This window comes from Pezoporus flaviventris, unplaced genomic scaffold, assembly GCF_033815535.1.
Source record: "Pezoporus flaviventris isolate CSIRO_AGI_PZ_B2104156 unplaced genomic scaffold, CSIRO_AGI_Pfla_v1 ptg000129l, whole genome shotgun sequence".
Taxonomy (NCBI): Eukaryota; Metazoa; Chordata; class Aves; order Psittaciformes; family Psittacidae; genus Pezoporus; species Pezoporus flaviventris.
Window position 1 is genome coordinate 1,857,501 of NW_026892677.1, and position 27,500 is coordinate 1,885,000.

The following is a 27,500-nucleotide window of genomic DNA, read 5'->3' on the forward strand; positions in this document are numbered from 1 at the left end:
CAGGTTAATTCTGGGGACTCTTTTTATTTTTGAAGGTTGGAGAGGATTGATTTCTGTTTCAAGAAAACCACAGGGAAGTATCGGCTTGTAAAAATCCATTAGATGCCTATTCTATGATACTAAAACAGTGAATTTCTGCTTAGCAAAACTATTCTCACATGAAATGGTAATAAAAGAAGGTGCCAGTCCCTGGAATTTGAATTTTGTGTTGGCAGACAGAAACATTAAAGCTTGTCATCCCTTTGCACGTGAACCTGCCATGTCCAGATATGTGAAGTACTAACGTTTTTGAGCAGATTATTTCATGTTACTTTAAAATAACATCTAAGAGCCCAAACAGAAATGTATTTGCATGCCTGATGAAGCTGCAGGAATGAAAAATGGGAAAGTCAGGAATATTTCTCAACTTTTTTTCTTTAGTGAACTGAATCTCTGCTACCAAATTAACTGGTGAGAGGCAGGGCTGACAGCTCCACTGCATCTGTTACTTAAACCACATTTATTCATTCTATAAATATATATATATATACACACACACACACACAACATGGAACATAGAATCCTAGAATGGTTTGGGTTGGAAGGGACCTTAAGATCACCCAGTTCCAACCCCCTGCATCCAGCTCTGGGGCAGCAGCACAAGAGGGACGTGGAGCTGTTGGAGCGAGGCCAGAGGAGGCCATGGAGATGCTGCGAGGGCTGGAGCAGCTCTGCTCTGGAGCCAGGCTGAGAGAGCTGGGCTGGGGCAGCCTGGAGAAGAGAAGGCTCCTGAAGGGGAGACCTGAGAGCAGCTCAGTCCTGAGACCTCCACATTTAAGACTGTAAAAGTGCGGGTTTGCAAAGCTAAAGGACTTCATCCGGTGGGGACTGTGGCAAGGCATGCAGAGAGCAGAGCCCCAGGGCTGCTGCTGTCACAGGCCAAAGGAACACTGGTGTATCTCCAATTTCCTCTGCTCTTGTTGCTCTAATGAGCCATCTGGTTTGCAAACACACAACAGCTCCTCACTGCAGTGTCCAGCATTGCCTTCTGCAACCACCACCACCACCACGTTATAAAGCACAAGTAAAGGAAAGTCAGGGAATTCAGGACTGACCAGTCCAACATTGCCTTTTCCAGACCCACAACTCAAACAAACTCACACACTTCAAAACAACAGGGTCAATTTTTCTTCTTCATACATAAAGGGGACTAATGACCACGATATACTAACACCAATGAATCACTTCCCACTATAAATGGTCAGGGATGTTTCGGTAACACCTTGTTCTACGGCATCAGTGCTTCGGATGTACATTTTGCCAATGATGTGTTACAAGAAGGAATGGTTCATTCAGCACTTAGAGTGCTTTTAAAAATGTTTCCCCCTTTCAATAGTAATTTAGAAAATTACAAGCACTTTAGAAAGATTTAAGACCCCAAATAAGCCACGGAAAGAGTAAATGTCATAATTGAGCTTGGTTTTGCCTTGGTAATGCACACACACACGAAACCAAATTACAATAGCACGATGAAACCGTTAAGTCTTGGACTTTTACTGTCAGTGGAGGTGATGCTGGAAGGTGCTTGATGTTGACAGAAATCACTGAAATCATGGAATGGTTTGGGTTGGAAGGGACCTTTTCCTTTTAAAAGCAGCTGCAGAAAACTGAACATGAATCGAGAATTCCAGGCTGGATGGGGCAACCTGCTCTAGTGGAAGGTGACCCTCCCTGTGGCAGGGGGTTGGAACTGGATGAGCTTTAAGATCCCTTCCAACACAAACCAGTCTGGGATTCTATGACACCAAAAGCACTTTACACTTGTTAAATGTTAAATGAGGAACATCTTCAAGGGGTCTGACATAAGCAAAACCCTTCCTAGATAAGGCTGGCATAGGAAAAAATACTAAATTTGACATAAGCACTGATTAAAACCAAATATCCACCAGTCAGTCCTGATCGCAAAAGAACTCCAGGATGGAACTCAAATCACCAGGTATCAAATGACCACATAATCAGTGGTCGTATTTACAGGGAAAGGCAGAAACGAAGGGGCAAAGGTTTTGATGATTCACCAGAAGAGCTGTTGATTAATTGAGACGTGAGAACATCAGTGTGATGAGGAAAAGCCCTCCCAGCTTTGGATCCTCATGCTCTCGCTTATGTTTGTTCTGCATCTTTAAGTGCCTCAAGAAACGAGCAGGCACTTTCAAATGTAAATGTGAAAAAGTAAATAAATACCAAATTCCTAATTCAGCAGTACAGCAATTCTGACTTACAGATAAACTGAAATGCCCAATGTGATCCATGACAATGTGTTTTCCTCCTTACCTTTCTACTAAGCGACTCTTGAAAACAGTTTCTTCACATTTTGGACATGCATTTCCATGCCCTTTTTCTACTTTATTACTATTTATTATTTCTCCTACTATTGCTAGGGGAACACCAGAGGAGAACAGGAATGCTATCACATCATCGTGATTTCTGCCAGTTAATTCTTCGTTAATGTTCCCATGAGGAACGTGCCCTCCCCAGTAAAACGCACAAATGTGGTCTCAGTCCAAGGACAAGAAACTGAACTGCATTAAACCCCTCTAAACCTGCACAGAACTTGCCATACAGAAGGTCAAAGCCCACTGGGACCACTACAGACACTGGGGCCACCAGTTGCATCCTCCACAAAGCCATGGGTGCTGCAGAAACCTGGTGCTAGATGCTCATGGCCACCAGCTATGTCCCATCCCAAACCTGCACACAGCTGAGTTCTGCACCTGGATGGTGCTGAAGAGCTTTCCTTCCTCCACTCAATAATAGTAGCATGTGATGACTGCTTTCCCTCAAAAAGCCTCCTATTAACTAAAATACATAGTTATTTTTTTATATAAAATATATAAATTTATATAAAATAAATTATTTTCCTCTTTTAAAAGATCTTCACTTTATTCCAGCGTTACCTGCACACAGATGTTGCTGCCTGGGGAAGGACCAAAGTCCCCTCTCAACTCTGACCGTAAGTCAAGCCAAGCCTGCTCAAGGTGAACCCCCAAACCAACACCTAAAACATCATCATCAGTGCTTAGACCAAGAAATGTCATCAGCCAAACTAAAAAGAATTTAGTAGCTCATTTAGGAATAGTCATTAAAGTAAAAACATTATTTTAAATGATTTATAACCTTCTGGCGGATAACCTGGGAAGCAGAATTCTCCTGATGTTATTTAGAGATGGAAAGAGCAGCAGCAGCAACTATTCCCTAACCAGCTTTGCCCAATCACGTTCACTCCAACCCAAGTTTTCACAACATGCCTCTTAATTTAATCTGCCCTCTGGCAGGCTAAAGCCATTTCCCCATGTCCTCTCCCAACAGCCATTGTCAAAAGTCCTTCTCCAGCTTTCTTGTAGGCCCTCTTTACACTGCCATCTTCAAATTCTGAGACTGAAAAATTAAGACACTAAGAACACTTGCGAAGGCTGATTTTAAGAAAACAAGGTCACAATTCACGTAGCTACCTCTCATCCATGGATAGGAAGACAAATAGAATAGTAGGGAGAAACTTTTCTCAGGTCTTGTTATTATGAAAACACATAAATAGCATAACTTCCTTGTAACAATACTTGTTCTTTGCTTAAAACTACCAAAATCTTACCTCTGATAACTCTGAGGAATAAACCCATAGCTACCCTACACAACCTATCCCCAACTGCTTCTAAGGCACACGTCAACTGACATGGACACGTGCAATCCTCAGCTACTCGACGTGAAACAAACCTTACGGCAAAGCTCATTGCCCTTTAGATGCATTCATACTCAACCCTTCCAGCCAGCAAACACTGGGGGCTGAACCACATCCTTTTTATCAGCATTGACCAGGAATTAGGGAGATGGGAGCAGGGAGGGATGGGTGCCACGTGCAGCAGACCTTGCTGGAGCAGCGGGTGGTGGAAGGCTGGCACGGGAAGGGTCGCTGTCCTTGCAGGCTCGCAGAAGTAGGCATGCAGCCAACCCATGCACTGCTGCAGCGGCTCCGTCATCTCCTCGCTGCCTTCATACACCTCATAGATGGCCGTGGACTCTGCCCTGAAGGGAGGGAAAGAAATACAGAATTAGGGATAAAAATTACTAAAAATCAGTATTTGTACTCTACATCAGCAGAAAGAATAATAAGCTCAAAATATTCACAGAATCATGGAATGGTTTGGGTTGGAAAGAACCTTAAGATCATCCAGTTCCAACCCCCCTGCCAGGGACAGGGATGCCTCACACTAGGCCATGTCACCCAAGGTTCTGTCCAAACCGGCCTTGAACACTGCCAGGGATGGAGCATTTACCACTTCCTCAGACACCTGTGCCAGCACCTCACCACCTTCACAGGGAAGAACTTCTTCCTTATATCCAACCTGAACTTCCCCTCTGTCAGTCTGAACCCACTCCCCCTTGTCCTATAGCTTCAGTCCCTGATGAAGAAGTCCCAGCATCCAAATCTGGATACAGACTCCACCTTTTTTCTGCTCTGATAAAGATGAAAAGATCCATAACAGCAATGATGAAACGGATCCCCACCACCTCTACAAATGCACTGTGACACAAAGTTTCTTACACCTATAAAACAATTCATTGAAGACTGAGGAAAATGCCGTGCGTAAGTGAGCAGGGAGCAAGAAGTGCATCAGGGAGCAAGAAAACCACCCAAGTCCATGGTACACAATGCTTCCAGGGTAGGTGGAGGTGAAGCTCCTCCTGCATGGCCCCCAAGGGCGCAGTCCCATTTCCCCAAGGACCATCCCTTAAGAAAAAAGGAAAGAAAATGGCTTTCTGCTGAACCTGTGCCATCCTCTGCCCCGTTTCCTTCCAGCAGCTGTGGCAGGTTTCTGCTTTCCTCCACTTATTGAATTGGAAGGAAGCAATTGAGAATTCATTTGATTTTCAATGGCAGCTCATGCTTGCAGGGTACAGAGGAGCAAAGCAAGCAAACAGAAAGCACCTGCAAACAAAAATGTACTTCTTCCCTGGCTACTTACTCCTTTCTTTTCCTATGGAAGAGCAATGAAAATGTGAACACTGGATTTGCAAATGTTTCCCAACCCTATGCTCTGCCCATTCCCAACGCACCTGAGAGAAATGATGGGGCAACCAATAGAGAGACAATGTGAAGGGTGACTGCCAAACCAGCAACTCCTGCCATCAAACTTCTCACATCCAGACTCTTAAGCATCACTGAGGAGATATCCTAAGGTTATTGCAGCGTTTGCCCCCCAAGCTGGAAATACAACCAGACACAATAGAAACATAGAATCCTAGGATGGTTTGTGTTGGAAGGGAGCTTAAAGCTCACGTCGCTCCAACCCCTGCCACGGGCAGGGACCCCTTCCACTAGAGCAGCTTGCTCCAAGCCCCTGTGTCCAACCTGGCCTTGAGCACTGCCAGGGATGGGGCAGCCACAGCTTCTCTGGGCACCCTCTGCCAGCGCCTCAGCACCCTCACAGGGAAGAGCTTCTGCCTAAGAGCTCATCTCAGTCTCCCCTCGGGCAGGTTAAAGCCATTCCCTTTGGCCTGTCCCTACATCCCTTGTCCCAAGCCCCTCTCCAGCTTTCCTGCAGCCCCTTTAGGCACTGGAGCTGCTCTCAGGTTTCCCCTTCAGGAGCCTTCTCTTCTCCAGCTGCCCCAGCCCAGCTCTCTCAGCCTGGCTCCAGAGCAGAGCTGCTCCAACCACCAGAACAAGAAGTTTGTCAATACCATGCTGCTAAAACTCAACCTGGACAATGGAAGAAAGAGAAAACCACGGCAATTCTGCCATCAGGTCTGGGGACCGAGCAAACCAATACAAACTCCCCAGTAGGCGCCGGCGTGCTGCAAGTGAGCAAACCCACTTTTAGTACCCTCTTAGCAGAAAACCCCAGAAATGGAAGTGTGATGTACCAGTAACGGCAGAAAAGACACCGGGGCTGCTTTTGCCACAAGGCACCTCTGCAGAAAGACCAAACGTCTTCCCATGCTTGATCCACATCAGCTCGTGGAGCCGAACACAACGGGATGTCGCTGGAATCACACAGCCCCGCCGCTGCCTCTGGACAGGATAAATGATGTGCAGGAAGGAGCTGGGTCAGGGCTGCTCTCAGCCTGGTGCAGGATCAAACAGCCCTGCCATCTCCTCCAGCCCCAATTCACTTTCTGATTAACTGTTAGCCACCGAAGGCCGCGTCATTACTGGTTAGAGAGTGGCACAGGAGAGGAAGAACACAGAGGTGGACAATTAAAATACTCCAGTCGCACAAGAAGATGAGTTGATGGCTTGGAGCAGAGGCACAACAAAAAGAAGAATCAGCTTTGCAGCCAATGCTAGAAATTAACTGCAATCTGATTTCTCTTTCCATTTACTCACTGAGTTAACGCTTTTGATTTTAATTCTTTATATCTGTGTGAAGTAGTACAATTTGCTTTATAACACTGATGTCTACTTTATGTTACTCAGCGACTTAATAACCTCTTTGCTAAGAAAAAGGTATGAGAACCTATGTCTAAGCTTTTTTTTGTCAGGAATACCTATGACATGGACCTCAAACCAAGCTCCAAACACCCTGGATAATCCATTATTCTGCACATGTACTGAGCTCAGCAGAATGCGGCTCAGTTTTAGTGTGGATTGTAAGAGCTACGACAACGTAATAACTACAGAACAGGGATAATGCCTCTGAAATCTCAAAGAGAAGTTGGGAGACTTTTCTGCTCCATTTATCCAGAAGAGCATCAAAAGCACTCAAAACTCCAGTAACCTTATGTTTTTCACATCATCTTGTTTCACATCCTCAGGAGTCTGGAAATGATTTGGACTGTAATATCATCATAAAGCCAAGACTTCATCTCCTCACTGCTCTGCAGGCAAGCAGCCCCAGCTGCCTCCGACCATCCCAGCCTGACACTGCTGTGGTTTCCTCCTGCTCCAGAAAGGCACCAAACTACCATCATTAACCCCCAAAATATGTGAGAAGCAGCATGGCAGCATCAGCAGTGCTCAAGGCCAGCTTGGACACAAGGGCTTGGAGCAAGCTGCTCTAGTGGAAGGGGTCCCTGTCTGTGGCAGGGGGTGGAACTGGAGGAGCTTTAAGGTCCCTTCCAACACAAACCAGGCTGGGATTCTGTGATTATGTGTGTGCAGTAAGTTAGATGCCTGTCTTTATGGTGATGTTGCATGGATAATCAGCTGCAAGTGACTGCCTCATCTACACAGCCTTACAATGGGATTCTTAATTAAAACTACATCATTTAGCTCTTGGTGGTGGTGAAGTCCAAGAAAGAAGGTAAGGTCAGTCCCAGCACAGGAGACCACTGCATCCCACGAGCAGCCCTGCTGCTCCAACTTACACAGAGCTCAGCTATTCAGTGAGAAACTGAACATGAGCCGGCTTCAGTGTGCGCCTGCAGCCCAGAAAGCAACTGCATCCTGGGCTGCATCAAAAGGAGCGTGACCAGCAGGTCCAAGGAGGTGATCCTGCCCCTCTGCTCTGCTCTCGTGAGACCTCACCTGGAGTATTGTGTGCAGTTCTGGTGTCCTCAACATAAAAAGGACATGGAACTGTTGGAACAAGTCCAGAGGAGGCCACGAGGGTGATCAGGGACTGGAGCACCTCCTGTATGAAGACAGGCTGAGGAAGTTGGGGCTGTTCAGCCTGGAGAAGAGAAGCTGAGTGTAAACCTCAGAGGAGCTCCCTGTATCTGAAGGGGGCCTATAGGGATGCTGGGGAGGGACTCTTCATCAGGGACTGTAGTGACAGGACAAGGGGTAACGGGTTAAAACTTAAACAGGGGAAGTTTAGATTGGATCTAAGGAGGAAATTCTTTCCTGTGAGGGTGGTGAGGCACTGGAATGGGTTGCCCAGGGAGGTTGTGAATGCTCCATCCCTGGCAGTGTTCAAGGCCAGGTTGGACAGAGCCTTGGGTGCCATGGTTTAGTGTGAGGTGTCCCTGCCCATGGCAGGGGAGTTGGAACTGGATGATCTTAAGGTCCTTTCCAGCCCTAACTATTCTATGTTTCTATTCCATACCACTCCTACTACAATCTGACGTATCTATTTCCATTACAGCTTTTTTTGTAAGACTGAACAAACTAAGGAAGCCAGCTGGCTCTTGTGTCCACACAGCTGAGAGGGGTCTTCCCAATGCTCCATCCCAGCCCCATTTCTTCTGTGTCTTCTGATGTCTGCATAGGATGAAATGAAGGAGAAGATGGTTTTAGCAGAGGGGAGAGCATCAGGAACAGCACCTGTTTCAGTTTAACAGGCTCCTTCCAAACCACTTGCCAAGAACTGGAAGTTTCTAATGTGCTTCCAAAATAAACATGTAAGCAGCAGGTCGGCTTCAGGATCATCCTCAATAGCTTCATCATTATGAAAAGCAGAGAAATGCTCCGAGTGGCCTCAGTGGGCAGCCATGCTCTAAATCAGTATGGTTTTAATTAGGTCTTTTACTTCTCAGCTACTTTTTCCCTCTGACAGTCCTTCATAAGCCTTAATGGAACCATTATAAGATGGACCTTGAGTTGTGTGATTTACAATAGAGAGAACTTATCACAATGGCTCTTTGGCAACTTGCTGAGAGTAAAGGTAAGATCTGGCAGCTTCCAGCATAAATATTACAATGTTGCAGTGGCTCTATACAAATTTATTTGTATATAAATATACAAATATATATATTTGTATATTTATACAATATTTGTACTTATGAAATGTAATCAACTGGTTGAACATAACACCTAATGCTCACTTCAACTCCTGTAGCTACATTCACATGAATGTTTTCTCCCTGGACAGATACCTCACACTCCACAGTTTGCCCAAGAAGAGGTTTATAAACTCCTTCAGGTGTTGGGCTAATGAAGATTCTTCTTTATTTCTATTTGGAACAAAAAGCTTCCCAGCTAGCCCAAGTAAATGACCACAAGTCCTGGTAGGCTGCAGTCAGTTGAGGGCCAGTGGTCCATGTGGGCAGACTCTGATGACTCGTTATTACATTGCTCTAACAACTACAACAGTTCTACCCAGAACAGCAGGGATAAAGACCTTAAATAAATATAAATAGAAAAAACCATCATGGAATGTATTTTTTTTACATACAACTTGCCAAGATGAATGGAATGAGCTCTTCCCCCCACACTCTGTGGCAGAGGTTGGAACTGGGTGAGCTTTAAGGTCCCTTCCAACCCAAACCAGTCTGGTGTTCTATGATTCAATAAAGGCTGATTGTCCTTTTTTTATATATACCTGTGCTTGTCTTACCAAACCATTTTTTGCCTAGAGAAATACCTGGTGTGTTACTTTTCAAATGGAAGAATCAGCAGTGATTAGAACACAAGAATTAACATTAAAACAAGACTCAGTCATGCAGCATCATTCTTTACATAATAAACATAGCGCTAGCTGGCAGTTTTACTGAAGCCTTCATTGCAAAATTAAACACAAATGCATTTTACCAACACCTAAATGTCATTTAAATAGTCTTTCTTTGATAGATGAAGGCTAAAGCCACCCCAAAACTGCGGATGAATTATCTGGTCTCTAATGATTCCAAACCGATTACGGGATACAGAGCAATCTCGTTAAATTTTATTCAAAAGCTTACTACACTTGTGTTTTCTCTTATTTTTCTATCACTGAAGCCCAGGAGGTTTAAGAACAATTCATTATGTATGAGACCCAACTTACAGTGCTTGACTGTTGATTAATAGGAAAGTTTGCTGTATGTACATTTGCAACATTAGATGCATACAATATGCTAACTTATTCTTTCACCCAAGCTAATTATTTACAAAAATGACTACTTGAGACTACAATTTATTAAACGCATGCATCCAGTCTCAATTTGGCCCCAAAAGACAGTCTGGAATGAAGATCTTTTACTTGATGTGACAACTTCTAGAAACAGTGTTATTAATATTGTAAATGTGGCAAATAAAGAGTTCAAATAGCCGTGTGCCTGCGTTGCATTCCCCCCCCAGCTGAATCAATGAACAAAGCATCTTTTGAGCTTTTAAATTCATTGGGAAGCACAGCCTCATATAGTGTAATTTAGCTTCTTGGAAATGAAGTATCTCTATGATAGCAGTAAGAGATTAAAAAAAAGGGTGAGAGCTGAATAAGTAGAAATAACACCCGGGTTCGTGCTGAACGACCCCACTGCCAGGTCCTTTTAAGACCTATTAAGGAGGAACTGATGCATTTATGGAAGAGCACAAGAACTCAGAATTGAGTAAGACTCACTCCTTGTCTTACTGCCTTTGCAATATCTGGGTTTGAGGATGTAAATTCCTATGGATCCCTCTCTTTTACCCCCCAAAAGCAGCATGTGCACAAAAATTTGGGTATCAAATACAAATACCAACTAAATAGATGCACCTCTTGAGTAAAATACATCAGTATCAAAGTCTTTCTTTCTGACTCCTGCAGTTAATGATGTTAAATTCGGGCTCTACACTGAGGTTGTCTATGGATCAGCACACACAGCCAGCCATGATGCCTGCAAAGCCACTTCCCTGCTTATTCTGTGCTCCTGGTGTGTGTGTACCAGCAACCGCGTTAAAGAAGGGAGTGAAACTCCTGTCCTCACATGCCAAGATAAGGAAAATCAATGTCAATGCCCAAAAGACTCAAGTGATAGCACTGAAGGTCATTAAATGCTACTCACTGCCCTGTACCATTAAAGTTTTGATTGGAATCCTATACAGAGAGACACAGATTTCAAACAAGATCTTGCCCTGGGATACGGTACTGGGAGAACAGGGAGGAAACGCAGCAATCAGTGAGCAATGGCCTCCCTAGGAACACAAGGAACACATTCAAGGAAAACAACCCCATGTGTGTGTGGTCTTGGCTTGTTTTCCTGAACATATTTCTTCTGTTTTCAGTGACGTTTATCTCATTATGGACAAAGATCTCTGTTCACACAAGGGTAAGGTGCAAGGACAACCACTAAGAAGTTATGGTTCATCATCCAACTCCATCTTCTCCTGTGCATCCCAATGCCCCAAACTCTGCTTCATTGTCTACTCTGTGTCAACCTACCCTTACATTGCCAGTTTCAACGCTCTACTCTTTCTACCCTTGCTACCACCCATCCTTTGGTGCATCCTCCTTAACTCACCTTGTTTGGACCGTTTCAGCACTACCCAACCTTACTGCTCTACAGTGGATTTAATGGTCCACGTCTTTGCTGGCCACCAGTTCAAGCACTGCTTCCTGTCTCCCAGCCACATTTTCTAGACTAATTCTTGTTTCCTCCAGCTTTTATCCTGCACTTTTCTACCTCATTTATGCTAGCAGAAGCAGTTCAGGTCAAGACAACTATAGGCAGCTCTGGTGCTCATCAACACTGTGAGGCTGTATTGCCTTTGTGCTCAGCCCCAGAGACCCCCTTCTCCACTGAGACCCATTGCCCCTCTACAAATGACACGCTTCAAAGGCCTACAGCTGGGCCATATTTGGAGAACAGAAGTATTCCTGCTCTCTTCCTGCTATATTTCTGATATATATATATATATATACACACACACAGAGAAATATATCCTGCTATATTTCTGTTTCAAACCAGTGGGTTTGGCAGCAAAACAACTGGAAGATTTGCCTATAAAATAAAAAAAAACCCACAATTTCTGTGCATCTTCTCATTGGAAAGACCCACCCTGGTCTAGATTAAGAATGGGGGAAGTCAGGGACATGCCCAAAAGACCCTCAACCAGCAGTAATTAAACAGATGCTCCACATGAAACGCTTTAAAGCAAAACCTCAGCCAAGTCACAAGCAGCAGCACACTCTCACCCAAGACATGAGGCAACATGAAGCGTAGGTGATATCATCAGTTAGAGCTATAATTAGGTTAAAAGAAAGTCAGTTAATTTTAGCACTTACAAGAAATTGTTACAAAACATTTTTTTCTTCTTATATAAAAGAATTCTCCCATCAGAATTCCAAGGTCGGTTTTATCACAGGCAATTAACTCTGTTAGGGCTGGCTGCAAGGGACCCTGGAACCACACACCACGCTCCCTTTGCTTCTCCACTTAGAAACTCCTTCGGTTTGGGGTATTTGCCACAGTCCCTCCACTATCTCCCAGCTCTGTGTAACCGCTGTGTAGCACCACCTTATACATAAACCCTAGCACCTCTATCCAGAAGCTTGCCTCGCAGTAACAGCCCAGTTACTAACTGGTATCTGCAGTAAATTTACATTTTTTCTACATATCTGAGATAGATTTAATCCCAATTATGCACATAAATCCTAAGGCAGTTAAAATACACATTACAACCCTGACACTGCGAGACCCGGGCCTCTGATCTCCGCTGGTGCACTGGGAAATTGGAGGAGGAAAACTTCAGGCTGAATTATTGGAACCGGGCTCTGACTTTGGATGCCCACCTTGACGTGTGCTACTGCATGAATTCCAGATGAAAGCGAGCACCCAGAATTATAATCAACAGCACCTGCAGATACTCCAGCCTATTAAAATGAATTAAGATACACATAAATCAGGAACCTCTTAAGAATTCAACTCATCAGGACATTTTTCAAAGCAGCTACTGCCCTGGTTGGGTGTAATGCAGTGTGTGCCCTCTGAGCATCTCCTGTTAGGACCTACCATGGGCTCACTGATGCCTGACACGCAGGGTCTCCCATCAGGGCAGAGACTGCCATACAACCTGATGTGTATGCTCCTGCCACCAGAGACACGCTGCCCATCTGCTGCTTGAAACACATGGAATGAAAGTATTTTCCTCATGTGGATGAGGCCCTTCTGATGTCCTGCACAACACAGCAGCTCTACAAGAGAACAGATGGCAGGAAGGGCACCAGTCAAAGCCCCTGAGGTCAGTTTGACCCTCCCCATGTTACTGTGAAGCTTCTAACACCAGTGTGAAGAAAGGGGGTTCGTTTATTTTTTGCTAAACCAGATATGAGCACTCAGAAACCACAGACACTGGCATCAGATGGTCATGAAACATGTCAAGATCTGGGATCCTAGCAGACATTCACCATCCAAAGTTCCATGTCAACATAGGTTGAGAACAGGACCCGTGGAAAACACTGCTAGTACATAGAATCCTAGAATGGTTTGTGTTGGAAGGGACCTTAAAGCTCCTCCAGCTCCAACCCCTGCCACGGGCAGGGACCCCTTCCACTAGAGCAGCTTGCTCCAAGCCCCTGTGTCCAACCTGGCCTTGAACACTGACAGGGATGGGGCAGCCACAGCTTCTCTGGGCACCCTGTGCCAGTGCCTCACATGCACAGCTAATAAATATGGCCAAGAGAAGATGATCCGAGCACTGGGAAGCCGTGTGAGGAAAGGCTGAGAGCTGGGTTTGTTCAGCCTGAAGAAAAGAAGGCTCCAGGGAGACCTTATCATCATGTTCCAGTATTTAAAGGGTGGCTACAAAGAAGAGACTCCCTTTTGACAATGAGTCCCAAGGAACAGACGAGGGGTGATGGGCACAGGTTACTCCTGGGGAGATTCTGACTGGACACAAAAGAATTTTTCCTAATGAGAACAACCAGACACTGGAATCATCTCCCCAGGGAAGTGGTGGATTCCCCAACAGCGGACACTGATACAGTCTGGCTGGACAGGATGCTGGGACATCTGGTCTAGGTCATGCTGTGCCAAGAAAGGTTGGACCAGATGGTCCTTGAGGTCCCTTCAACCGGTGTTTCTATGAGTCTCTCTCCAAAGCTTTTTACAGGGATTTGAGACAGTCTCCCATACTCCTTGGCAGGATCTTTCCTAAATGGGATTACCCAACGGAGAACCGCCTCTGGCCTCAAAACCCCAAATACAACTCCACAACAGCAGGAAGGACACAAAATACTCAGCACTTGCCTTCATTTCAAATCAACAGTTGTCTTGTTTACTGCTTGCAAGCCCATGGATCACCCCCTTGGAGGCTTTGTGCAATTACATCCCATTGCACACAGGACGGTCACTTCTGCATGTGCTGAGAGACCTGTACCCATACTCGAGGTGGCCTGGCAGGCACAAAGTGGGAAGCCCTCTTGAAAGCAACAGGACCCTCTGGAAGCAGCACGGATCTTCCCACCAGCACCACTCCTCACCCAGGACCATCTCCCAAGCATCTCCCTCTGCCACAGCTGCTGCCTAGGTCTCCCTCATCAGGCAGGAAAAGCTTTCTATTCCTCCGAGGTAACCAAGCAGAACCCAATCCCAGCACTGGAAAACCAGCAGGGCACATCAATAAACCCAATAAAATTAGTGTTTCCAAAAAGCTGCTGTTCTAATTAACTGAAATAAGAGTCCATGAACTGCTGCTGCAAAAGAAGCTTGTTAAAGACCGAATATGGGAGCTGTAATTTACACAAACACCCCTTCCTGGACCAACTGGGCCTCAGCTTGTCCCTTGCTTTCTCCCACCCTCCTGCAGACCTCTGGATCCCAGTGGGATGCTCCCTGCTGGGATCCAGGAGCTCTGGAACCTCTCCTTGCAGAGGAGCTGCCCCAGGATCACAGAATCCCAGCCTGGTTTGGGTTGGAAGGGAGCTCAAAGCTCCTCCAGCCCCAACCCCTGCCATGGGCAGGGACTCCTTCCGCTAGAGCAGCTTGCTCCAAGCCCCTGTGCTCAACCTGGCCTTGAACACGGCCAGGCATGGGGACCTGCTGTGTCCTTACAATCACATCCAAACCCCACCAAAGGGGAAAAAGTGGGATCTTGCAGAAGCTGTGAATTACAGTTCCAGCACTGGGGCTTTCCTCACCGATGTCCTGAGGCAGGAGAGACGGAGATGCTCACAGACCATCCTGTCTATGATGAGACAAACAAAACTACTTTCCATAACTCGGTTTTGAATGGTGGAGGAGTATTTTCCAAGCAATGCTTTCATTTTCGCCTCTCCTCTGAAATAGGGAATGGCGCCTGGGGACCGCTGTCCTCCGAGCTTTAGGTGCATCTGCATTACAACCCCATTAGCTTGTGTACTACACTCATTAATAAATAAGCTCCCCACTTAAGTGCCTTTCTTGTAAATTGGTTTATTCTGTTCCATATAAATAATATAAATTTCTCTTATCAAGTATAGTGGATTTTTCTCTTTACCTATGTACAGACACTACAGTAATTTAACCTAAGAACATGCTTCATACAACACGCTTCCTCAACATCCCTGTCATCTGTCTGTATTTACTATGGCAGCTGGAGTATGTTAAATAGTTAGCATAGCATAAAATAATGTCTTTAATAACTGGCATAAGTATATTGACCATATGTCAAAAGTAAAACAAAAAACCCTACTAAATGGATAGTAATTGTAATTGTATTTTAAAACACTGAGGTCATGTTTAATTTTGAATCCAAGCTCTTAAAATGTGCTTCCTGGCAAGGATAGAATAATAAAGCCCTTAAGAGCAGAAAACCCCAAAAGTCTGTTATTATTGCAAATCCCTTTTCCAGATTATGAACGCTGCAATAAACAAACTGAATAAAAACTTTGTTTTCATCAGAAATACTGTCACTGCCTTTGAAAGCTGCAGCTTGATGTTAGAGGATGATCTAACTCGGCTCTTTGCCCCAGCTTCCTCCTCCCTGCAGCATCCAGGTGCTTGGCAGCTCAGCCCAGAGCACTCTGTTGCTACAGGGACACCAGGGACGTTGCTGGTTGTGTCCCACCACATCCTCCCATGCTGCTCGCCAGCTCCTGCAGGGCTGCAGTGCCTGCTTCTGGAGACAAGCTGGAAAGGGCCTTAAAGCTCCTCCAGTTCCAGCCCCTGCCACGGGCAGGGACCCCTTCCACTAGAGCAGCTTGCTCCAAGCCCCTGTGTCCAACCTGGCCTTGAGCACTGCCTATCACTACAGCCATCATCTTCTTATGTTTGAAAGCCATCATCTCCCCCACATGTTTGCCCATACACTGTTTTCCTTCCTCTCATCCCCTTTGCAGCCTGTGGAAATGACAAGATCCAAAACAATTCCCTGCCAATCATGAGAGATCAAATCAAGATTTCATTTGCATTATCAAGAGTCAGAGCAGCTCCTCCAGAGCACCTGTAATGCATCTGGCCGGACCTCTCCTAAAGCCACATCCGATTAGCCCCCACAAGTGAACTTTTACTTGCCCCTTCTAATGGGGGTTTGCATTTAGGTGTGCAAATGAGGGACTACTTGCTAAATTAGCCATGTTAGGGGCAGCCAACGGGACAATTCCCATTTGAAGGGTGTACACACTACACACAACTTACAGCCTAGGTACGTAACCACTGCATAACACCCAGCCACCACTGAGAGAAGCCTAAAGGTCCCACATCCACTCATTAACCAGGGACTTCTTCTTTAGCTACTGGTTTCATTTTTAAGATCACAGCACAAATCAGTGATTATTCCTGGCAGTGTTCAAGCCAGGTTGGACACAGGGGCTTGGAGCAAGCTGCTCTAGTGGAAGGTGTCCCTGCCCATGGCAGGGGTTGGAACTGGATGAGCTCTATGGTCCCTTCCAACTCAAACCTGTCTATGATTATATCCCCAAAGACTCGTCTTTACTAATGTCTACCTCTCCTGGAAAATAACTGAGCATTATTAAATGACTATAAACTTCTGAAGGTTGAAGTCTGTAAGAAACGGGCATCATATGAACCCTTCCACAGTTTACACATCATTTACACAGGAGAGAAAAGGAAAATAGAACTGCAAAGATGCTAAAAGCTGCAGGCACGTTCCTCTGGCTCTGCACAAGGTAGTGTAGTTTAGATAGCTGTCACTAACACCAAGGGGTTTATTAATAGGCAAAAATTAATTGTATGTAGACTGAATTAATGAGATGGAAAAACATGCATATTTCAGCTAATACAGAGGGGAACGGCCTCTACTGAGGCATCGGTAATGAAGTGGTAGGGCCAAGGCGCTGATGTGCGGAGCAGCTATCCAGTGAACCACAGTGCTTGACTGATGGTGTAGGCTGGAATGCCGGCAAAAAAGCCACTGTGGAATGTAAACAGCAGGCAAAGGGGGGTGCGCCCAGCGCTGACCCCCGCGCGCCGCCGCCACCACGCAGTCATAAATAAATGATTAGATGTAAAACCTCCAGAGGTTTTGCCTTTTCCACAGCAATTACAGGAGCAGATTATTACCATTCAAGTAGGGCTCCAGTTAAAGTTCATTGACTGGCAGGAATCATTCATTGCTGTCCCCATGTCTTAAGTCACTGTGACAGAAAATCCAATGTTAGCATGTACTGTGAAAATTTTAACAAGCCGAGTCAATATGCACTGAATGAACACAGTCTGGAGTTAAAATATATTACTGTCAATAACAGATTGAATTAAGAAAGTATGAAGCTTCAAATCTGATCAATGTCAGCCAGAAATTTCATGTACTTTATATACTATATTAAAAGTTGTCACACAGACAGACGCACGCAGGGATTTTTTTTGTCCCCCCTTTCTATCTTAAGCTCCATTTTTGGCTTGAAATAATGACAATAAGGTTGGTGGCGGAATAAATCGCACTAATGGTCTGGAGCTCAGCACTTCTCTTCCAAATGAACAGTTCATTTTCCCCCTCTGATTATTTGTACATGCTTAGAAATACTTCGTAAAGCTTCCAGGCTTTCCCCTGCCCTCTGACACGCACCGCAATAGACTGCGGGAAGTCAGGCGGTGTGCATGTGTTTGTAAACACAGCAGAGGATTTTCCAAGCAATGTGGCATTAAACACTGCTCTGGGATAAGAGCAAACCCTTGCTTTTTCAGCAGTGGCAATGTGCATGAAAATCCTTTGTGCTCCCGGTATCTCACCAGCCATTATTAAAAATACACCCAAAACCTTCCAGCATAGGGCACATCTGCTCATTACAGATGTGTTTAAAAGTGTAATTACTAAGAACACACCAAATCTGCAGCCTCGTTTCTTTTTAACGAACTCTAACAAGTCTTATATTTTCCATCAGCTGAATTTAGCTCAGAGAACTGCCACCAACAGCTCTGCTGAGATGCTTGAGGATGATGACAGCGCTTGGACCATGCGTGGCATCACTGCCTGGACACACATGGACATGCTGAGGGCTGGCAGAGAAAGGAGGAGCCAACTCATTCACTAACAGGATGGAAAGGGCCAAGGAAGCCATATATCCTTTTCCCTGGTATCTGCTTGTTCTCCAGGTAACTCATTCCATTCATTTAGGGCAGGTTGGGCACAGGGGCTTGGAGCAAGCTGCTCTAGCGGAAGGTGCCCCTGCCCGTGGCAGGGGTTGGAACTGGATGAGCTTTAAGGTCCCTTCCAACCCAAAGCATTTCAGGATTCTATGAGTCTTCTTTTCAGATTATACAGATTTATGCTAGATAAAGAGGCAGAAAATTACGGACTAATGACACAAGGTTCTTTGGATGGTTACATATAGAGAAATAACTGTGCAATGGAAACCAGAGGATTTGGAAATTGCCCAAAGTAGGCACACATTGCTATTACAGATCTAAACCCATAAACAGTGGACTTGACCTTCATGAATTTTCACTGATGCTTTGAAATAATCTATTCTCTCCTCTTTCCCCATGTCTGTGAACCTCAGGGCAGAAAGTTCAGCTGTGGACCACCTTCTCCTATGCTTTAAAGGTAAACAACCCAGAGGCTTGCACAGGTACCAGAGTATCAGCATCACCATCTCTACAAGAAAACTCTGTTACTTCAAATAAAGAAACTGAGGCCAAGGACTGTATGAAAGGTTGGACCAGATGATCCCTGAGGTCCCTTCCAACCTGGTGTTCTATGATTCCATGAATTACTGCAAGAATTTTCCTCTCATTGAATCACAGAATGGTTTGGGTTGGAAAGGACCTTAAGATCATCCAGTTCCAATGCCCTGCCATGGGCAGGGCCATCATTTAAGCAAAACTGGCCCATGCCAGCTTCCCCCACCAGTGTGCACGAGCACGTACATATGACTAAAAGCCCTAAAAAATCACTAGTTACTACACAGCAACCAATGAATCTGTGCTCTGAGCATGTCCAACAAGAGACACGACTGTACTGCTTCTGCAAGAGAAACAAGGTATGCACAGCTAATGACGCAAATGAGTTGGCAAATCTTCATCTTGTGAGCTATGATCACATCATGAGCTTATGGTTCAGAAAGATGCAGCAATTAAATAAACTGTTACCTATACACAATGAAAATGTCAAACTCAATGGGTCTTTTCCCTTCCCCCAGTTTAACTTTGCCTTTCATCCCTTCTTTTAGACAGAGGGAAGAGGAATACTATATTGAAAGGTTTCTCCTTTCCCTTCTTAAACTTTATGCCCACTCTTTCTAAGAGGATATCTTCTTGACAGTAACAAATGAGGACGATAAGAGTAAGGCATGGTAGTGAGAGTACTTTCAGTATTCATGACCTGTCAAAGTAACTTTATGACCTAGCAGCCAGCTGCTATAATTCCAATAATGACCTACAGATGCCAAAATAATCTAAATTTATCGCTCTTTTTCTTGTGGCCAGCTCTGGCCTCGCCAATGAGAAGAGCTCCTCTTGCCTGTGGTGATCAGGGTTGGGAAATTCACTGCAGGAGAGCTCTTACCAGGCTGAGAGCGATGCTGACAGTGTCCCCATTGCCCCACAGACCCCTCTGCATCCTCAGCACAATACCGAGTCACCGGTACCATATACACAGCAGCAGCCGGAGGAAAATGCTTCTGCTGCAATGTTCCACCTAACAGAGCAACAGCAAGAAAACAGGCGCTCCAACAGCCTCACTCAGCTTGAATCAGTTAGAAATCCATGTTTTGGGGGGTAGGAAACCCAGCAAACACACACATCAATGCTGAATGGGATTCTGCTTTTCCCTGCAGTGTAAGGTCAGAGCTGGGAACTGCTTCCAACACCTGACTGCAAAGCAAATAATACCATAGAATCTCAGACTGGTTTGGGTTGGGAGGGACCTACCTTAAAGTTGGGCAACCTGTGCCAGTGCCTCACCACCCTTATTATGATAGAAGCAGTAATATTAACTACTGCTCCCTCCCATATGCACCTCCCGTGTGAAGACAGGCTGAGGAAGTTGGGGCTGTTCAGCCTGGAGAAGAGAAGGCTGCGTGGAGACCTCAGAGCAGCCTTCCAGTATCTGAAGAGGGCCTATAGGGATGCTGGGGAGGGACTCTTCATTAGGGACTGTAGTGACAGGACAAGGGGTAACGGGTTAAAACTTAAACAGGGGAAGTTTAGATTGGATCTAAGGAGGAAATTCTTTCCTGTGAGGGTGGTGAGGCACTGGAATGGGTTGCCCAGGGAAGCTGTGAATGCTCCATCCCTGGCAGTGTTCAAGGCCAGGTTAGACAAAGCCTTGGGTGAGATGGTTTAGTGTGAGGTGTCCCTGCCCATGGCAGGGGGGTTGGAACTGGATGGTCTTAAGGTCCTTTCCAACCCTGACTGTTCAATGATTCTGTGAAGTTTCTTGTCTGCTTGAAGGAATGTGCATCCAGTGGTACACCCTGAGCAAGGAAAATAATAATACTGCTTATGCTGGGTATACTTAGCCATTTTGTTTTAATAGTTATGACGTTTACTAAGGTTGTAATCCATTTTCAGCCCCATGACAATGCCAATGTGCATTCACTCAAATAAGCTGGAGACGAGAATAAACCAAGCCCAAGTCAATGCTGATTTACAGACTACCATTTGCTCCAGAACAGCAGTAACCACCAAGTCCCAAGAACTGTTCATCCACATGAAAAGATGATGGCCACAACAGAGCCCAGGATTAACATTTTTTACTCTGAACTGTGTATTCCAGCATCCCAGTCCAATGCCTCCTCTTCCCTTATTCTGCTCACAACCGACTAGCAAGGCTTTGGGATTAGAGCTGTGGGAATTGGACATCAAGTAGAAATAGCTAAGACACATACTGGAATGGAGTAACATTTTACTTCTGTAGAATCGCAAGTGTAGTAAGTGAATATGAATGTTTCTGCATACTCTACTTTGACCTGAGAGAGGCTGGAAGAAAATCAGGCCTAAGCCTGGTAGGGAGCAGGCATTCTAAGTCCTACAGAGACACTTCATTTCAAAAATGGGCTGTAGAATGGGAACTGTGAGGAGCAAACTCCATAATAAATCAGCCCAAGCCCTATCTCCAGCCCAGTAACAGAAATAAAACCAATACATATCAAGACCTGCTCCATCCCCAGCAAGTGGATCTGGAAGAGAGACCAGGCACCTGAGGCAGCTCTACCTGAGCATTTTCTGAAGCAAGGAACCAAAGTCAAAGCTAAGGAGTTTATCTGAGGCAACCAGAAGATCCAAAGCACATTCAACTACATTAATGGTGCTCATAAGCACTTGAAATTAAGAGATCGCTATCTATGCAACATGATGCCTATGGAAAACCTGAAAACTAAGAGCCATCCCCAAGAAGGAGGCTTATCTGGCAAGATAAAACATTACATGTTTTGAAAGTTCAGTTAAATGTGTGCTTTAGAATGTCTGCAAAATGTTCAGACCAAGAACTAGGTAAGTTTTGTACTCAAAAATTAATTAAATCCAAATTTCACAAAGTAGCCCTATTCAGGGCATTTCCTTCCAGAATACATACACACATATCATCATCACATACTATTAGTACAGTAATAATAAAGAATAAAATCAAACAACAGAACTAATTCTGTTCATTAGGAGATTCCTGGAAAGAGAATTCCAGGAAAAACTGGAATACAGCAAGTGTGGCTCCTGTCTTCAAGCAGGGAAGTCCTTGGGAACTGCAGGCTGGTCGGACCCAGGCTTGCAAGACAGACCCCAGAGCTTAACACTACACACACAACTGGATACAGAAAACTTGCACTTCAGCATCTCAACTAGGTCCCAAATCTGGACAAACCCACATAGAATACAATCACAGAATGGTTTGGGTTTGAAAGGTCCTTAAAGCTCATTCAGTTTCAACCCCCTGCCATGGACAGGGATAGCTCACACTAGATCAGGTCACCCGACCTGGCCTTACAAACTACCAGGGATGGAGCATTTACCACCTCTTTGGGCACCCTATGCCAGCGCCTCACCACCCTAACAGTAAAGAACCTCTTCCTTATATCTAACCTAAATCTCCCGTTTCAGTTTGAACCCAGCACCCCATATCCTATTGCTACAGCCCTTGATAAGGAGTCCCTTTCCAGCATCCCTGTAGCCCTCTTCAGATACTGGAAGCTGCTCTGAGGTCCCCACACAGCTTCCTGTTCTGCAGGCTGAACAGCCCAAACTTTCTTTGGGAAACAGCCTTTCCTTCTTCAACAAATTAAAGCATCCAAGAATTTCCCTATGCTTTAACCAAAGCAAAAACGTTGGTTTAGCAGCCAGAGCCTCCCACCAGCCATTTGCAAGGTGTCAGTCACTGTTTCCAAGGACATTTAAAACCAGAGATACCAAGGTCTGAATAATCGGGAAAAGCAAAATGCATCACATGTACGACCTATGCACAAACACAAACCCTAGAACAGACTCATCACCCTTTGCTCTGAAGGGGTCTCTGCCTTTGTCCCTTTCAGCATGCAATACCTTGATCAGATATTTCTGCTGTTCTTGATTGAGCATAACCCCCTATCTGGTAATTGCTGCTTTGAAGATGCTAATAATGAAACCTAACTCTTCTTTATGTCCTAACATTTTTCTGCATTAAGTGTGAGTTTTTATAGCGTTTTTCCCCAACAAGACATCCTGCTTGTAAATAACACAACATTAAGTGTCATGATATAATTGATTTTCTAATGAGGTTTTCAAAAAGCATTATATTTTTGCTTGTCAGAAAATCTTTACAACAGAAATAAGTTCTTCCATATTTATTCCTTATAAACTGAACTTTTTATGCCTACAGTGAAGTTGAGGTGGATTCAGTCATGCAGATTACCACAAAACAATGTATTCTATCCAATTTTTTAGGGTTCTCCATGTTTGAATGTTGGGCTGTGAAACTGGGAAGAAAGCAGTCCTTAGTGGTGTGCCTGGTTTGGGGACAACCTCAGCCTGGGATCAGCAAAAAGACTGTGTGTTTAGGTACAAGTGAAACTGATGTGAACCTGGTGCAGCAACCAAGGCGCTGTGGCGGATACAACCCCAAAAAGGATCCAATGTAGTCCTCTAGAAAATAGAATATACAAGTTCTGCTACTTTGGAAAATGTTGTGGATGATCATGGAATGGCTGGGACTGGAAGGGACCCTCCTTACAGCTCCTCCAGCTCCAACCCCTGCCACGGGCAGGGACCCCTTCCACTAGAGCAACTTGCTCCAAGCCCCTGTGTCCAACCTGGCCTTGAACACTGCCAGGGATGGGGCAGCCACAGCTTCTCTGGGCACCCTGTGCCAGCGCCTCAGCACCCTCACAGGGAAGAGCTTCTGCCTAAGAGCTCATCTCAGTCTCCCCTCGGGCAGGTTAAAGCCATTCCCCTTGGCCTGTCCCTCCATCCCTTGTCCCAAGCCCCTCTCCAGCTTTCCTGCAGCCCCTTCAGGCACTGGAGCTGCTCTCAGGTCTCCCCTTCAGGAGCCTTCTCTTCTCCAGGCTGACCCAGCCCAGCTCTCCCAGCCTGGCTCCAGAGCAGAGCTGCTCCAGCCCTCGCAGCATCTCTGTGGCCTCCTCTGGACTCATTCCAACAGCTCCGTGTCTCTCTTTTGCTGGGAGCTGCAGAGCTAGACACAGGACTCCAGTCTTCCCGGGAGCCTGAGTCACCCTAGGATGGGTTTAGATGCCAATAACAGAGTTTTGTGTTGCCCGAACAAAAATCATATATTTTTATCTGAAGAATTTATTCAAGCCACCTGCTCTTTGAGACAATCTGTAGCTGTCTGCACTATGAAAAGAAAGCTCATACTTCTTGCACCTCCAGGATTCACCCTCTATTTGATGGATAAAAAGGAAGCAGGAAGATATATAGATACACGCGCATGTGCAAACAGAAAATGGGGGTAAAGAAACGAAAGTCTCTAAAATATCATACTAAAACAACACCAACCATCTTGCTTCTGACTCCTTCAGACAGTCTCAGCACACAGAACCACCAGAAATTATGATTTATAGCCCTGAATTACTGCCGGGCAGTTCCACTTGTAGCTCCCCCTTCAACGCTGGAGTGATGCATTATTTATGAAGATGGACAAACACACACTTGAGCCTGGATTTGCAATTTGGCACAAGCTTTATAAAAGGACCCCAAAAAGACAGCAGGCAGGTGATGGAACTGGAGCTCACTGTGTTATCTGGTTAGATTATCAACCTGGAGGAGTGGGGCAAAGCAGAGGAAACCCTTCTGCAAAGGGGATTCTAAAATCCCTTCACAGCTACTGGGAAGCTGTTCCACAAGTATCACAATTAACAGATGTGTGCCTACTCATTAAATCTGATGCCTATCAATATACTTTCCCAAGACCAAGTGTCCATAAAGGCTCTCCTCGCCCAATCCCTAAGGAGGGACTTGCCTGCAGGCTGTCCTGCTCATGGACACCCGCTTGCCTGAGGTTCGGAGGAATATAATCATGTTCTTAGCCCTTGGTCAAACGGGGCTGAGACCATCCATCACACTCAAAAGTAAGCAGAGAAAAGTTAATGAGAAGGACGATCACATCAGCCTTACTTCTACAGGAAGGGAGATAGAAAAAGAAGGACAAAAAATAGCCTGTAGCGCACTTGGAGAAGCCTTGTCTCTATGGAAAAACATCTACCCCAGCCTCTGAACTGCATTTTCTTTCCTCTGCCTCATCCATGCTCCCTGCCAGCGTATCCTGTGCTGTTCCTGCTGCTTCCTTAGCAGCTATTAACCAGGGTTTTCACAGCAGGACACCCACTGTCCTGCTCCAGAGCTGTTCCCCTTCATATATCCTTCCACCTATAAACCTGGCTCTGCACTACAATGGATGCTTTCATCTTGAGATACAGGAGAGTCCCTCTTCCAAAGTGACACTGCTATGGGTGACATGGTTTACTGGTAGTCCTGGAGTAAAGGTTGGACTCAATCTTAAAGCTCTTTTCCAATCTAGTTGATTCCATGATTCTATTCTATGGTATTGAAACAGGATTTGCCAAGTGGTGCCTGCTTTCCCCCTGGTCCAGTGAGGGTGGCAGTGCCCAAAGGGCACCAAGGTGCTTACAACCAATGCCAAAGGTACTGCCAAGCATGAAGTTAAACAATGTTCATGTCCAAAGGGCACCAACATGCTGAAGTGCAATGCCAAGAGTACCACTGAGCACAAAGGCAGGGTTAAACGTTGTTCACGTACAAAGTGAAACCAGCACTCTTACAATCCACACCAAAGATGCCACTGAGCACAAAGGGTAAAGCAACATTCACATGCCCTGGTTCTGTAGCTGCACCTAAGCCTGGATTTCCTCAGATGGGTCTCCTTGGATGGGATGCAGACTCAGCTGGAGCTGTATTTCTGTACAGCTCTCCTTGTCTGACAGGGGGCAAAACTGGATGGCAATTCAAAATAACTCTGTAAACCTCTTGAACTGGCCACTAACATCAGCCTGAGCCTGCTCTGCACCGCACTACAGCCCAGCCTCAGCACTGCCACTGTGATGCGAGGTGATGCTCATCCCACCCACCGCAGTAGCCAAAAGATCTCCCCTTTCACGCTTCAGCTTCCAACTCTTGTGCTCCCAAACTTGGATTTTCCAGCACGTACTGGCGGAACCGACCCATCAGGCCCCGTTTCCTCTCTCCGGAGGGTGGCTTTTGTTCCCTTTCGTCCTCCTCCAAGGCGCGGGGCCCCGGGGGACGGCCGGGCTGTCAGCGCCGCTTCCCGACCCAGCCTAGTGGAACCCCCGGTCTCCCTCCCGCGCTGCCGGGGCCACGGGGAACCACTGGCTGCAGGGGAAGAGAGACAGAAAAAGCACAAGCAAATGAAGAGAGACAGGAGCTAAGATCTGGATGGATTCCCCCCCCGCCCCTTCCCCACTCCATAATCTTCACAAAAGTTTCCTTTTTCCTTCCGTCTCGCTTTAAAGAGCCTTTCTGTTGTGAAAGGATCAGGTTGGTGGGATGACAGGTTTTCCATTGTATAAGCCCTCACTCTGGCTTTTCTTCCTACACAGATGATAATATCTGCAAGCCAAAACACTGCTGGGCTTTTTGTGGTTTTCTGCTTTCATTTTGCTTGTTTTTCCTGGGTTTGGGGGGGTTCTTTTTGTTAATTTGGCTGGTTTTGTTTGACTTTTTCACACACTCTTTAAGCCTTTCCTTTACTGACACCTCATCACCCAAATTTTCAATTAAAATCAAAAGAACCCTCCTTTTCCCTTCTTATTTCAGCTTCTTCCTACGTCTCATTCCAAAGTAACCATAGGAAGATGTCCATATGGAGGGGGCCCTGGGTGGTGGGATGTGGGTGCTCCCCCAGCACTGCTGCCTAGCTCCCAGCCTGTCCATACCATGGATCCCATGGCCAGCACCACACATGATCCTTACTCAGCTCCTGTTTTCCTTGTCTTAAAAAAGGCCATAAATAACAGTAAAAAATCTGTCATTATTTTTACATCATTAGCAATACTGATGTTAATCAAAGCACTGATTTAATTACAGACACGGAGGGGTGCAGCCAGAGGAACTGCGCTGCTCATTGCTTTAGCATCCGACGTGCTTCATACACATTACTGCAATGTAAAGAGAAAAACGTTTCCTCAGATGGCACTCTTTGCTCCCCACTCTTCCTGTGACTCCAGGTCTGACAGCGTGCAGTGATCAACGTCACACCATTTAGCCTAACAGCGCAATAACAACATAATCAGTGCTGCATTTACCTCTGCTGTTGCCGTGTTTGAAACACGTTGTGAGATTAAACATGATCAAAATGAGTCTTTTATCCCCTGATCTCTTTAGTTTTACTATTTATGTTTAAACCCCCACCTTCTATCACACCAGAACCACCCCCCCAACCGATATAAGCAGGTTTAAAACAGTTGCCGCAAGCACAGTGACATCTCATGCAGGTATTATAAAAATAAACACTTAAAAGAAAACTCAAGGCCATTAACCATGATGCCTTATCTCAGGGGTAGCCAACCTTTTAGGATCTGGGGACTATTTGACATGGTTTCAAGGGCTGCATGCACATGCTGTCCTGAATCCAGCCCCATGGGATCCCGTGGCCAAGCAAACTTTGCAAACAAGCTATCCAGGCACTGCAAAGGAAATAAGATGGGCATGCAGAAGCAAAACTCGTGAACAAAAATGTGTCTGGAAACACTTCACAAAGCCTATAAAGGGCAGATAAGCAGAACAGAAAGGAAATGTTTCAGAAATCCAAGGAACTCAAGCAATGATCATACAACCAGCCCTTCAATATCTTGCGAGCGCATTAATTCTGTGGCCGTGCTGGTGCTCAGGAGGGCACACATAGAGCAAGGACCAGCCCTTTCCTGCAGCTCTTACTCCTGGAATGGTTTGGGTTGGAAGGGAGCTTAAAGCTCATCCAGTTCCAACGCCCCTGCCACAGGCAGGGACACCTTCCACTAAAGCAGGTTGCTCCAAGCCCTGTCCATCCTGGCCTTTCCTTCCTGCCTTTCTCCCAGGCC

The 27,500-nt window shown here is 45.6% G+C and overlaps 1 protein-coding gene across 4 annotated transcripts in view; it reads right to left on the minus strand.

The window, feature by feature from the left end:
- The window catches only part of MGMT (O-6-methylguanine-DNA methyltransferase), a 147,943-nt gene that overhangs the window by 26,401 nt on the left and 94,042 nt on the right, over nt 1-27,500 (minus strand). For 3 of the 4 annotated variants that reach the window (XM_061478691.1, XM_061478692.1, XM_061478694.1), the window contains one exon: nt 3,899-4,056. In XM_061478691.1, the coding sequence (XP_061334675.1) occupies nt 3,899-4,056 (158 nt within the window). Of the gene's footprint in view, nt 1-3,898; nt 4,057-25,561; nt 25,795-27,500 lie in introns of all 4 variants that reach the window. The other variant, XM_061478693.1, reaches the window with a different exon arrangement.